The 14,166-nt window shown below is 39.3% G+C and overlaps 1 protein-coding gene across 1 annotated transcript; it reads left to right on the top strand.

Annotated features, from left to right (window-relative positions):
* The first annotated feature begins 647 nt into the window (after nucleotides 1-647).
* On the top strand, nucleotides 648-5,263 carry LOC134453446 (transmembrane 4 L6 family member 1). The gene is made up of 6 exons (XM_063204255.1): nucleotides 648-889; nucleotides 1,356-1,629; nucleotides 2,888-2,956; nucleotides 3,553-3,704; nucleotides 4,436-4,628; nucleotides 4,972-5,263. Exons 2-6 carry the CDS (start codon nucleotides 1,453-1,455, stop codon nucleotides 4,984-4,986), a joined length of 606 nt encoding a protein of 201 aa, XP_063060325.1. The 5' UTR covers nucleotides 648-889; nucleotides 1,356-1,452; the 3' UTR covers nucleotides 4,987-5,263.
* Nucleotides 5,264-14,166: the final 8,903 nt, after the last annotated feature.

The following is a 14,166-nucleotide window of genomic DNA, read 5'->3' as shown; positions in this document are numbered from 1 at the left end:
GTTACAGTAATTAGGTGCAGTGTAACAGAATGTGTGACGATATGTATTATATATATTGTATATATGTATATCATATATCACAAGAATCGATGAGGAAACGGATATTTATTTGAGGAAAAGCTTATTTTCCCCAAACAATCTTTCAAATGTATAGTTTTATTTACCAGTCCTCTGACTGCTGCTGCTTAAATAGCCTACATTTAAATAAAGACTCTACACACTAAATTAATACTTTGAGACTTAAGTTTGAGAAATAAAATTATGGATATTTTAAAACACTAATCATTAATATGTGGATGTTTTCCTATGATCCATGATTTCCAGGATTTCAATACTTTCAAAAATAATAATTTCAAAACTTATAACTAAACAAAAACTGAACTGTATGATGATGATGATTATTATTACTATTACTTGTTGGTGCTGTGTATTTTGTGACAGCGGTGTAAGCACTGGGGTACATAGTACCTCCGAATGGACTGCCGATTAGACATGAGCTGTAATTTTGTGTATATACCTATGGTTGAGGTATGGGTATGAGAGAGAGAGAGAGTGTGTGTGTGTGCGTGCGTGTGTGCGTGTGTGTGTGTGAGTGTGTGCGCAAGAGCCAGCATGTGTAAGCGTAGGCCAGTGGTGTGGTGGCTCTGGGGGTGTTTCTGTGTCTCTGAGCGCCCGTATATAACCAGAGAAGTCTATGGAGCTTCCTCATGTCTCATGTGGGCCTGACTGACTGACGAGGACGGATAAAGTGCAGCACAGATCACATCATATCTCCTGCTTCCCCTTAGGATTCAACTCTACTACTACCGCCAAGACTAATCTACATCTACAGTCTCAGCTGCAGCTGCGTCTATAGCAAGTCAACCTGCAGAGGGAAAAACACTCATAGGTTCTTAACATTTCTTTTACTTGCTATTTAATTCTATTTCATCTAATTCCTGGCATAGATAATGATTGTTTATTGGTTGTTGTTGTTCAAAATCTGCTTCAATTGATTTTGATAAAGGCATTTGTCTGTGTAGGTATCTGTATGTCTATGCATGAAGTGTGATGTTATAGGCCTATCAGTATAATTTCCATTTTGTAGATCTGTGTGAAGGACTTGTGGGCACTATTTGGTTGTATGTGTGTTAGTTATGTGTGTTATGTTAGTTTGGTTTTTGCTTTTGCTGTTGTTGTTGTTGTTGTTCTTGCTCGGTGTAACTGCTTCCATCTTTCTAACCACTACACAATTCTGTTTTGAAAGCAGAATTCACATTATTACTCTTATAAGTCATTTAAGCTATCAATGTTAATGAATCAATAATAAACTTATTAATCATTTTTATTTTGTTTGATTCTCCCCCACCGTGCAGTTGGTAAACACTATCTACTCCAACCATCCATACATACATCCATACATTCATCATCCTGCCTTGCTGCTGTGTGTCTCAGTGGTTCCAGTAGTAAGCCATGTGTGTGGCGCGGTGCTCACGTTGTTTGGGCTGGACCCTCGTTCCCATGGCGACCATTTGCATGGTGGCCAACCTGCTGCTGCTGTTCCCGGACCTGAAGACCAAGTACCTGGTGGAGAGTCACCTGACCTCAGAGGCACGCTGGGCAACGGGAGTCTGGGCCTCCGGAGTAGTGGTGAGCATGCAGCTGTACTTTTTTATTTCATGATGGGAAGTCTGATGTGTGTGTCTACTGTATTTTCCATCTGTCTGTGTTTGACTGTATGTCAATGTCTGTATTGACTCTCTGTCTGTCTGTCTGTCTGTCTGTGTATGTCTTCCTTTCCTATCTGTCTGTCTCTCTGTCTGTCTGCCTACCCTGTCTTTCTGTCTGCCTGTCTGTCTCAGTTTATGTAATTCTTTATCTTCCATCTTCCATTTATGTATTCTGTGTCTTCCATTTCTTCCATTTTTGGGGGGGAAAAAATACCCCCTCCACTATTATAATATGTGTCATAATTACCAGCGTATGACTAACCCACAAAAGTGCACAACTCAGGGTGACTTAACCCTCATAAGGCAATCTGTAGCAGCTCTCGTTTCCCCATCATCCCACCATGACCATACAAGGGGAACTGAAGACGTACTGGCTGCTCTCTTAAACCACTTGATGTGTTTTGTCATATATCGTTGTTGTTGTGTATTGTGTTATGTAGTATGTAACAATGTAGGGAGTAAATATCATAATGTGATGTTGTCTTTTGGTCACCTGGGGAAGAGCATGCTTATGTCCTTCATTGTCAACAAGGAGCAGGCAACGGAACTGGCCCACCTTTATGCTGGTGCAATAGTGTACTTTAATTGCATATTAAAAGAAAAAAAACACAAGTGACATGTGCAAAAGTTTCAGTCACAGTCAAGACTATCCTCAGTAGCCTTTTTTGCACTATTGCATATTGCAGACAATATGCCATATTTCACCTGCTGCTTTATGACTTTCACCATTGAGGTTATGGCTCTGCTTGTCTCTGCCTATCTGTCTGTATGTCTACACATCACATTGTCTGTCTGTCTGTCTGTCTGTCTGTCTGTCTGGCTGGCTGGCTGGCTGTCTCTGTCTCACTGCTCGTCTGCCCATCAAACAGACTGACTGGCTGACTGTCTGTCTATCTGTCTGTCTGTGTCTGACTGACAGACTGACTGACTGACTGACTGACTGACTGACTGATTGACTGCCCGTCTGTCCGTGTGACTGTCTGCCTCTCTGTCCGTCTGTTGGCAAAATCAATGTAAAAAGTTTTTCCACTTCATATTAAAAAGCTAAGGTGCACTCTCTGAGTACTTACAGTAACCTACTGTAGCTTTAATGAGTGGCCTGCGAGGACAGGAGCTACAGTGCATTGGTATTGCGTTCGTAATGATGGTGGTAATGAAGTGTCTTGTTTTGTCCACAGATCCTTGTGGCTGCCCGAGCGTTCATCTCCAGTGGAAACAAGACGGGCTGCTGTGGATTCCGGGCAGCGGTAAGGCAGCGCGACCCACATCAAACTGACAGCTATGTTTTCACGCAACATCCATCTCTTTTCAAAATCAATGGACTTAATTTCCTGTTGACTCATGCCTGATCGTTACGGGCAAGTCGCCCTACTTCCAACACACTTGATTGTCATTCCTTTTGTTTTTCCCAGTCTCATTTTTACGGAGAGCCTAAATGAAAATTAATTTAATTGGTTAATTGCACTCTATTCTGCACTTTAAAACTTTCTGCAACTTCATTTACTTGTACTGTATGTACAGCACTACTTTGCACTTAACAAGACTCCAAAGTGAAAATGGCGCTGCATCAGATTGTAACATGGACTGTTACACAACCCACTAAAACAAAGTAACTTTTGTTTTTGTGGTTATTCATGTTACATGACATTATACTAAGCTGACGCTTTTATCTAAAGCAACTTACAGTTATTTGAAGTATATGGTATTGGTTAAATCAATGTGGGGTTAGGGACCATTGAGAGCCCCTGTTGTGGTCTATTTCCAGTGTGTAGTCATAATAATGTAGCCTAATAGTAATGCATAATTTGTGCGATTTTATAATTCCTCTATTGCTGCGTTGCAGATGGTGTGCCAGGCGGGCTACACCTGCGTTGCCGTGGCAGCAGCGGGGTTCTGTTTCCTCACCTGTGGCAAGGGGCTGGTGCAGGGGCCCCTTTGCCTCTACAACAGTACCCGGGGACCCACCTGGGGGACGCCATTTTTCCCTGATAACAGGTGAGGACATGCAGACACACACACATAGGCATATGCATGCACACACACATGCACGGCCAGACATACAGAGGCGCACAGCCACAGTCACATAGGCACATACTCATGCACATACACGTAGGCACGCACACACACACACACACACACACACACACACACACACACACACACACACACACACACACACACACACACACACACACACACACACACACACACACACACACACACACACACACACACACACACAGTCAGCAACTCACATGGACAACAAAAGGGGAACAATGCCACCACACATAGTCATTTGAAAAGGTGATGTAACATCACATGTCTAAAACCCAAATGCAGCCACAGCCTCAGTCAGTCTCTCTCTCTCTCTCTCTCTCTCTCTCTCTCTCTCTCTCTCTCTCTCTCTCTCTCTACAATTGGAGATTGTGTGTGTGTCTGTCCATGTTTTTTGGGAACACACGTGTGTGTCTGTGTGTGCATGTGTGTGCGTGTCTACGTGTATGTGCATGTGTATGTGCCTGTGTGTGTCTGTGTGTGTGTGTCTGACTGTCTGTCTGTGTCTGTGTCTGTGTCTGTGTCTGTGTGCATTCGTGCGTGTGTGTGTGTGTGTGTGTGTGTGTGTGTGTGTGTGTGTGTGTGTGTGTGTGTGTGTGTGTGTGTGTGTGTGTGTCTGTGGGCACGCATGTGCATGTGCACGTTCACATACATGTGTGTCTCCCTCACAGTAAGAGACTCTACGTCTACGATCCGGAGCGCTGGGATTCCGCCTGCATTGAGCCACGGAATGTTGTGTTGTGGAATGTGTCCCTCTTCACCGTTCTCATGACGATCAGCGGCATTCAAGCCATCCTCTGCACCGTCAACATCATCAACTCTCTACTGGGCATGCTCTGTGGACCTGGTTTCGGCATAAACAAGGTAGGGGGTACTTCTAAGCCTGTATTTTTGTCTGATTTAGTTTCTAGTGTGGCGAGAGCAAGTGTGCAGTTTATCCAGTATTTTGAATGTTTATCATGTGCACATTACATGTTACAGTGCATGCATACCATGTAGGCAATGTAATATGCTTACTGAAGAATATAATGATTTTTATTGGCACTTTTCATCGGTACAATTAACGCGGTCATTTTTTGATTGTTATCATTCCAGAAGTGTTTTAGCTTCAGCGTAATTTAGTTCAGTGTTTTGAGGAAATGTTAAAACGTTTTCTTTTATGAGTGTCGGGTGAGTAACCCCTACTACCATCTTACTCCCTTGATAGGTCACACCAGCATGAGGCAGCCCAGAGCAAGCGTTCCCACAGCAGTGATCTCACATCCTCCTCCCACTCCTGAGAATATTGCATATCCTCTCGTGACCATGACTTCATGGTATTTTGATATTTTTATCAGGTCTTCACAGGGAGCCGTAGCATCTGAAGCCTCTTCTAGATAAGCTTGTTGTAGTGTGTAAGAATGTACTGTATAGGACACAGAGTAAGGTTATTGCTGTAAAGAAAATATTTACTATTTTTCATGTGTGGCTTGTTACGTGTGTCTGTCAGTATGTACAGTTCTATCGACGTTAGTCTTTTGCACTTTGCACTTTATTATATTTTGATATGTCTTATTTAATGTTTTTAACAGTATTTTGAGCATTTCTTGCAGAAAGCAGGAACAGTATTGTAATATATTGTAATGGATTGAGGGTCATTCATTCATTTTCTTGTGTGATCAACCCATTAAATGATAAATGCTTCATTTGTGTCATAAATGTATTTGTAATATGGAAATAAATCACCTGCATGTTAGGTGTTGAGTCATTCATCTAAAGTCTTGTGAAGCTTAACCTCCAATAATCAATGAATGATCAACTAGAATGTCTAACATATACCCTATGGGTAATTATCCATCATGTTTCCAAAAATCTATTCCATAATTCATCCCAGGAGCTAAATCAACCCTCACCCCACCCCTTTTGTGAGCTATAATATGGTCATTATAACCCACAAAAGCGGTGGTGAGATTTTGATTTGAACAGTAATCAAGTTGAGAAGTTTAGTCCCTGTAGCTCTCAAGGAGTGACACTTTGAAATGTGAACAATTGACACAGTCCACCAAACCTTATAGCACCTCAATAAGACTGCCAGTTATCGGCACACATCCTCCAAAAGGAGACTCCCTGTCAATCGAACATAATACTCGAATAATGATATTGGCTTGGTTTTCTATATTTCCCAATTTTTTCAACTGTTTCAGTATATTTCACATTATCATTATCATATCACATTCTCATCACTGTCATTTAACCCATTGTGTCCTGGAGCGACATATACGCTGCATTAAGGTTCTTGAGATTTGAGCTGTTTTATTAAAAATGTGGGTATGTTAGAGCTGAATGAACACATTCTAGTGCAAAATGAAGGTTCTAGCTTTTAAATGCAACTTATTTCATGTTTTTATTTGCTTCTGAGGCTGAGAAATTTAGCTTTAATAGGGAGAGGGCAGCTTTTCCCAAAAAAGGCTTAGGCTAAAAAGGGTAAAAATCTTACAGTAATTAGGCCTACAGTAATAAAAACCCTATTATACTTGAAGTTACTACTATGAAGTGGATAACGGGCCTTTGAAGAGGGAGCTCATGACTGCCCCCTTCTGGTCTACACATTACTTGTAAATACAGGCACGTACACCCAGCTGCAGCCTACGGGAAGGCCTCAGTCTTCTGGTTTACAGTAAACCCACATCCACACGTCAAGAAACACACCTTCACAAATGGACATATTTTATACCCACTGTATTAGAAACCTCAAGAGATGATAGCCTTTAATAATTAAGTATGCCAGCTCCTGCAGAGCGCCACACAAGTCATGTGTCTGTGTTGTTTTTATGGCAGGAGAAGAGCTGGTGATTGCCATTATCATGGCGTCTGCCTCAGGCTTAGGTTTCATTCTCATTGCAATTAAAGTGGCTCTGTAGTCAACGTAAAAGCCTCCCCCACTGACACTTGCACATTTCCTGTTCTTGCCCTGGGAGAGAGGATAGTTGCCTTCTGTGTGGAAAGAAACAGTAGCATGTTAAATGGGATGTATTTTTGTATGTCTGCATTTGTGTATGTATCATACATCAGACCTTCACATACATGTTATTTTCACATCAATTGAGGAAGAACTTTTGAGAATTTTGGAAACCTTAATTTCCTTTGGGATCAATAAAGTTACAAGTCACCTGTGTAGGTCAAAAAGTCAGCTTCTCATTACGCAAATAGCAAATGATCTTGTCCACCATGCAACTGATTTCATGCATTTCTCAGTTTTTCTGTGACTAAATTATCTACTGCCTTTGTCATATTAATCAAAATACAAAAGCGGATTCCGAAAAAGTTGGGACACTTTGTATGTTGTGAATAAAATAAAAATGCTGGCATTTTCAAAACATCCAATATGTTAATAAGGTAGAGCATTATGTACAGACAAGATATCAGTTGTTAAAGTCAAGCAGAATTATTGTTTTGAGGTAATTATGTTATCATTTAAAATTTGACCCATGCAACAAATCTCAAAAAAGTTGGGACAGGGCCAAAACATGTTGTAATAGTTGGATAATTCTAAAAATAACACAAGGAAGAATATTTTAAAAGGAACTATATTGACTGCCAACATGCATGCACAAATAAAATACCATCACAGAGAGGCTGTGGCGCTCAGAAGCGAAGAGTTTGAGGGGCTAATTACTTATCTATTACACAGAAAGATTGAATTATCCAAATTGCAGGCATATAAGGCCTATTTCCGTAATATAGAGCTCTGTGTAATCATGGCATACTCGTCGTCAATAAGCAAACTATGACACTCCAACAATGACAGCTCTCGAAAAAATGACCATAAACACAACACTTGATTAATGCACACGATGCAGACATTAAACAGTGTTGCATGCGGAAAAGCTCATTCTAGATGGACCTAGGAGACATGTGAACCTGTCCTCTGATTACAGAATGGAAAATATTTCATCCTTTTTTAAAATCTTGGAGTCATGCACCCTCCAGGCTATATAGAAAATGAATACTTCAGCTTGATTTAGTGGTCAGTCTGAAAGAGAGCATATATGACGGTAAGGGGGTGCAGAGGTGCCTTGGTTATGGTCTTCTTGCTCATGTAGAGAATTAAAATGAATGTTGAATGATATATACAGACTTCAAACAGCATACATAGCTACCAAGGCATTATATTTTGGAGCACCGCCTTTAGATATTGCCCCATAACGGTGGCAAATTTCAATCTCTATGTTCCAACAGAGTGGTTCCATCATAAGAGTAAACAGGTCACAAAATTGTTTTCTTGCAGTCAGGATATGCCACATATTAAGCATAACAAAAAGGTAAACAAGTTGAAGAACACACCTATCAGTTGAGCTGCTGAAATCATGTCTCGTACATCAAAATATTTAATTTTTGAATAAAATTATGCCATCAGTCAAAGTATTTAACTGTTCAGTCTCATCCCTTGTGTTGTGTTTAGTCTTATACACTATAAAAAAACATTTTATTGGCCCTGTCCCAACTTTTTTGGGATTTGTTGCAAGGGTGAAATTTTAAATGACCACATTATTACCTCAAAACAATAATTCTGTTTGACTTTAACAACTGATATGTTATCTGTATATGATATTCTACCTTATTAACATATTGAATGTTTTGAAAATGACACAATTTTGATTTTATTCACAAAATACAAAGTGTCCCAACTTTTTTGGAATCCGCTTTGTACTTTATCACTGAATCTATGAAACTGTCTCACACCAGAAAAACATATAGGCTCTAGTAGTAGTAGTAGTAGTAGTAGTAGTGTCTTTATTGTCCCCCATTAGGGAAATTTCTTCTAGTAAGTGGCACATTAGACATGAGGACAGTCAATACATACAAACAGATCCCTCCCCAGCCCACCCCCTTCAACATTTACCCCAAAACACACCTTGTACCAAAACATGACAAATAATTGACATGGACATTGGACATAGACAGCATGGCGGTAACTACCATTGAGGACACAGAGGTCATGTCCTCAGTCATTTTTTCAGAATTGGAACATTTATCTGTGATGAAAATCAATATATGATCAACAAGGATAAATTCAGTCTGTATATGCCACCCCCATTTATCCTCAAGGCAGTGATTAATGAAAACAAACTTAAGAGTTTGAATAAAGAGTTCGAAGCATTCTAAATGTAACTCACAGTATGCAGTACAGCACGCCATATTTTACCTCGGTATTTGAAAATGTCTCGTTATGACCCTGATAGACAGGTATTTAACCATCATCAATCATCAGCAGTCTCAGTCTATTCCATAGTATTCCTATAGCATAGGGTAAGTGCAAAATCAGCAACAGGTAAAATCAATAAATACATGACATAAGGATGCACGATGTATCGGCCAGATGTATCGGTATCGGCCGATATTTGACATTTCTCAACACATCGGACATCGGTCCGATGGGTAAAACTGGGCCGATGTTAACGCCAATGTTTTTTTTAATATGTTACGGTTCTAAAAGATTGGACTTGACGGTGACTTTCAATGTTTGTCTTCCAATTTGTCTCTATTTTTTATCTAATTTTATCACAGGGAGATAAAAAGTGTTTTTGGAAATAAGAGGACATTCAAAATTATGTTTGTTTGCATCATTGCCATCTCTTTTTAAAAAAACAAAAGAAAAACATTGGTATCGGTTAATATCGGTTATCGGCCAAAACCGCAATATCAATATCGGATATCGGTATCGGCCGAAAAAACTACACAAGTGCAATCCCTGCTCAGGCCTGCTGAAACAGGGTGCAAGATCAAGATGAAGCCTACATTTTTGTTTACTCTGTTAAAAAGGCCAATAACCTGTGGAATAAAAGACCTCTAGATCAATTCTTGACATGCAGAATGATTTACCAAGCTATTATAATGTGCTGCTGTAAGAAATATCATTACATTTTTGTCTGTAAATATGATATGAATTGGTAAATTGCTCTCAGGTAAATCTTGTCTTTCTCTAATGAAAGGCAGTAAAGCGAAATAACAGTTCATAGAGAGATGTTATAGGCCCAACTATAAATCATATAACAATAGGCATTGTACTCAATCACATTATTGTATGCCTTACCCTGTATAATTGCTGTATGCCCCAGGTAAAATGTCTTGTATGCATTGTATATAGTCTAATTGTAAGATTTTAGTGGAATACTGTCATGTCAGTGTTTTTTCTCAAATTTATTTTGCTTTACAATTCTATATTTTTCCTCATAGGCCTGTAAGACGAGTTAAAGTATAACAATGCCTGTCAATAGGCTACATTAGTCAGACTCTAAATCCAAATGCTAAATGCTAAATGCTTACACATTACATAAAGTCTGATTTACAGCATTTGTCATCAAACCTAAACCATGTTTGACATTTGAAATATTTTTTGCTGTTTGTTTGAGTTGTTTCGTTAAATGCATGTGATTTTTTTCAAATTATACGAGAGATTTGAGAAATGCACCAAAGCCATTCAGAAGAACGGTAAACGGTATTGTGCGGACCATGTTCCGTTTGCTGCTGGGCATGCATGTTTGCTTACTATTTCTTCACACAGACTTCTACCCCTCCATCCTCTTTTAGCCTCCTTGTTTTGACTCATTCATTTCCTCTTGTCTCTCTCTCTCCCCTCCGCCACTCCACTCACTCATGTCCTTCCTGACGCTCCTCTTCTCTTTTCCTCCCCGACCCTTTTCCTCTCTCTCTCTCTCTCTCTCTCTCTCTCTCTCTCTCTCTCTCTCTCTCTCTCTCTCTCTCTCTCTCTCTCTCTCTCTCTCTCTCTCTCTCTCTCTCTCTCTCTCTCTCTCTCTCTCTGACACCAACAGGGCCCTAAGCATTATTTTGATTGGCTGGGGTGTGGGTGTAGGGATGGGGGTGGATGTGGGGATTTGTACTGTCATCCCCAGGGTCTTGTGACTCCAGTACACCTCTTGGTCACTGATTAATAGCAGGGGCTGGGGACTTTTGGGCTGAGGACACCTAATGAAGAAGGGTATTTAATCATCATCATCATCATCATCATCATCATCATCATCACCATCATCATCATCATCATCATCATCACCACCACCATCAACAACTTTATTTCCAGACTCAATGTCCGCTTTCAAAATTCAAAACACAGTAGACAATACATAGAGACCAACAGGAACACACTTATAAAAGACACTTGTACCAGTGTTTCCATATGAATGACTGGTAACCCATCGCACAAAGCGCAGCATTTGAGAGCATAATAATTTGATTACATGAACCGTCCCATCTACAGATACATTTATAGGTAACACTTTCTATGAAGCCCATATCTATTAGTGCATTATGAACACATTTATAACAGCTTATAATGCGCATCATTATGACTACACTCATAATGCTTCATGATGGAGTATATCAACAGTCATGAATAACTATAAAGCTTATAACGCATTATAAATCTTAGGGTGTTTTGAGTGCTCAAGAATGATTATAAACTACAGGAAGTGAAGAGGCTTATAATACATTATAACTGTCATGATGCACGGGTGGGCGATATGACGATATTAAATCGTGAATCGCGATATTGAGTAAAAGATCGTCTCGAATCTGCCAAAGTGGAGAAATCGTATAGATCGTCTTGCCGTGAGGATGTTTATTATCAGTATCAGAGTGACGTTTTCTCACTTTTGTTGTTGTCTTCACTTTATTCTTTACATTATTGTATTCCAATTGTACACTTTATGAGAGTGTCATCAGTGTGTTAACATTTTATTGACTGCAAATTACAAATTGCAAGTATATGAAAGTTGTTTTTATTTTTTGGATGGAAGATCGTGATAAAAAATCGAAATCGTGATTTCATGTTAAAATATCGTGATACAACATTTTTGCCATATCGCCCACCCCTAATGCACTATGATTAATTATGATGCACATTATAAGTTGTTATAAATGCGCCCATAATGCACTATAGATTTGGGCGTCATAACTAATTTATTCATTACATTTCTCAACAATGCATGGAACATGTTGACCCCCAGAGTTAGACCACAAAACAGTTCACTTGCACTGCTCCACCTGGGCTTCTTAATAAGAGTAGGCTACTTATCAGGCATGGATTATGTACACCAATGAGAGAGTACATACTCTCATTAATGTAGGCTACATATATCATCTCAACCAAGAACGATATAATATTGTGGACTATGTTGACAACTTGAGTGCGAGTTATGATAAAGGCACATAAATCATGACTTAATTTTGCGATATGCTTGACCATATTTGAAATGATGATCAGACTTAATAAAGCAAGGAATGTTGTTATGGCAAACCTTGTCACCAAACCTTGGGGCAGTGAAAGAAAATTAAATAATGCATTTCAGGGGTGCTGATCCATATCAGAATAGCACTAGGCCTACTTCTAGTAGACTTTATTAAAAGTAACCCAGTTGACAGTTGAAATAAATAATAATAATAAAAAAATGTGATGACTGTAACGCAAGTTACTGATAATTATAAGTAGGCCTAGTTATTCATATTCATAAGTAATAATTCCTCTCTAACTTGATTTCCTTGGCTTGATAAAAAAAAGTTGTTTCACTGGTGATGACCCCTCAAGTCCCTCCATTCTACTTCCTTCTGCTTTTTTCCCTGAGTTGATTTTTTAAATCCTCCTTACTGCAAAATTGTGTACCTGTAAGACTGTCTCCAGTTTCTGCAGAACGGCACATTGCCTTTCTTCAAGCTCCAAACAAATAAAGAAGTCCAGTTACTTACGGTACAAATAAACTCTTTTCACAACCATGACCTGGGTGAGTGAGGTTCTTCACTGTCAGCCTTTAGCCTACACCCTAGTTATTGCCACACTACAGAGGGAATGGACTACTGGCATTGGCATGTGGGACATTTATGTTATATTATAGGCTATTTTAGGCCTATTATATTATATTATATTATATTATATTATATTATATTATATTATATTATATTATATTATATTATATTATATTATATTATATTATATTATATTATATATTGTATTGTATTGTATTATATTATATTACCACAGTATAGTACCACAGTAGGCTACATTATACAAAAAAAACTGTCAAAGGGGGGATTTGCTTGCCCTGTAGGGCAAAGGGGCAAGTGCTTTAGCACCACCGTGTCCCTATCTGTGCATGCCTGTGAGTCATTCAGACAGAGCCTTTCAGCTAAGTAGTTTCCCTTTCCATTTCCTTGCAGGCATATAACCTTTCTGTTAATAGCTTATATGCACAGCCTCTTGTTACACTAAATTGTTTTAAATGTAGGTATACATTAGGGTAACCGGTTACAATAAAGCTGTCAAGAAGAATCATCTGGCTGGAGGAAAGGCAAGCTTAAGACGCAATTTCAATCAACACACTGCTCCAACCACAAACTGTAAATGACAACAGATGACTCCTCAATGACTATAAACTGTAAGTCAATGGTCAAACCTCAAAACGTCTTCTCACTTAAGGAAAAAGAAACTTCCCATGAATTTCACACACCAGCTGAGCAGTCAAGAGATGATTGCTGTTGAGAATATCCTGTCAAGGGTTTGACCACAAAAAATCTGGTGTAATGTCACAAACCTTCTGAGAACAAAATACTAAACTGTAACATGCTGTGGCCCATAGCATCAGGGCTGCCAATATATTGCAACTGCGTGTAGGGTACAGGAAAATAAACAGCATTACAAGAAGTTCTTGCCGCAAGAACAAAGATAACAGGTGAGCACGTATGACTAATTTAAAAAAGGGAAGGTCATCAACCAGAAAATGAAAGTAATGAAATCCATTGAAAAAAGGTAACATTTCCAAGATGTGTTTTCTTTTGAAAACAAAAATCATCTTTTTGAATGGAAGTGCAAAGTAACATATAGAAAATAAAAGTCATGTAGAGCAACATATAGCTAACCACAACCTAAAGCCAAACCACTTTACAACCTATACACATAGGTCTATAGGGTGATTCCTGCACTATTAATTCATCATGTAGTGAGTACTCTGGGACCAAGTACACTCTACACTCTACATGTTAAAACTCTCTTAGTGCTGAATCAGCACTAACTTTTTAAATGTGTGGTGTGTCTAATGCTCAGAATGTAACTCTGCACAGGGCATACGAGGAGTGAGCTGTAGCATGTGGTCAACATTTTTTTCTGAAACAGAAACGGAAGACTGAGAGGAAAGAGAACATGTTTCTTTTTCCTGTCCGATGGGTGCAGATAAAGAGAGAGAGAGAGAGAGAGAGAGAGAGAGAGAGAGAGAGAGAGAGAGAGAGAGAGAGAGAGAGAGAGAGAGAGAGAGAGAGAGAGAGAGAGAGAGAGAGAGAGAGAGGGAGGGAGGGGAGAGGGAGGAGAGAGGATCGTGTGTAAGAGAGGATGAGAATGTGCAATAGAGGGAGGGGGGTT

The sequence above is a fragment of the Engraulis encrasicolus genome, chromosome 8 (assembly GCF_034702125.1).
Source record: "Engraulis encrasicolus isolate BLACKSEA-1 chromosome 8, IST_EnEncr_1.0, whole genome shotgun sequence".
Lineage (NCBI taxonomy): Eukaryota > Metazoa > Chordata > Actinopteri > Clupeiformes > Engraulidae > Engraulis > Engraulis encrasicolus.
Note: the sequence above shows the minus strand (reverse complement) of the source record. Positions and strands in the feature narration are given on the sequence as shown.

Bases quoted from the DNA above. Each gene is read 5' to 3' on its own strand.
- LOC134453446 (XM_063204255.1), top strand. From the start codon at position 1,453: ATGTGTGTGGCGCGGTGCTCACGTTGTTTGGGCTGGACCCTCGTTCCC. The intron at 2,957-3,552 runs GTAAGGCAGCGC...GCTGCGTTGCAG, and splicing joins GCTGTGGATTCCGGGCAGCG to ATGGTGTGCCAGGCGGGCTA. The intron at 3,705-4,435 runs GTGAGGACATGC...TCTCCCTCACAG, and splicing joins CCATTTTTCCCTGATAACAG to TAAGAGACTCTACGTCTACG.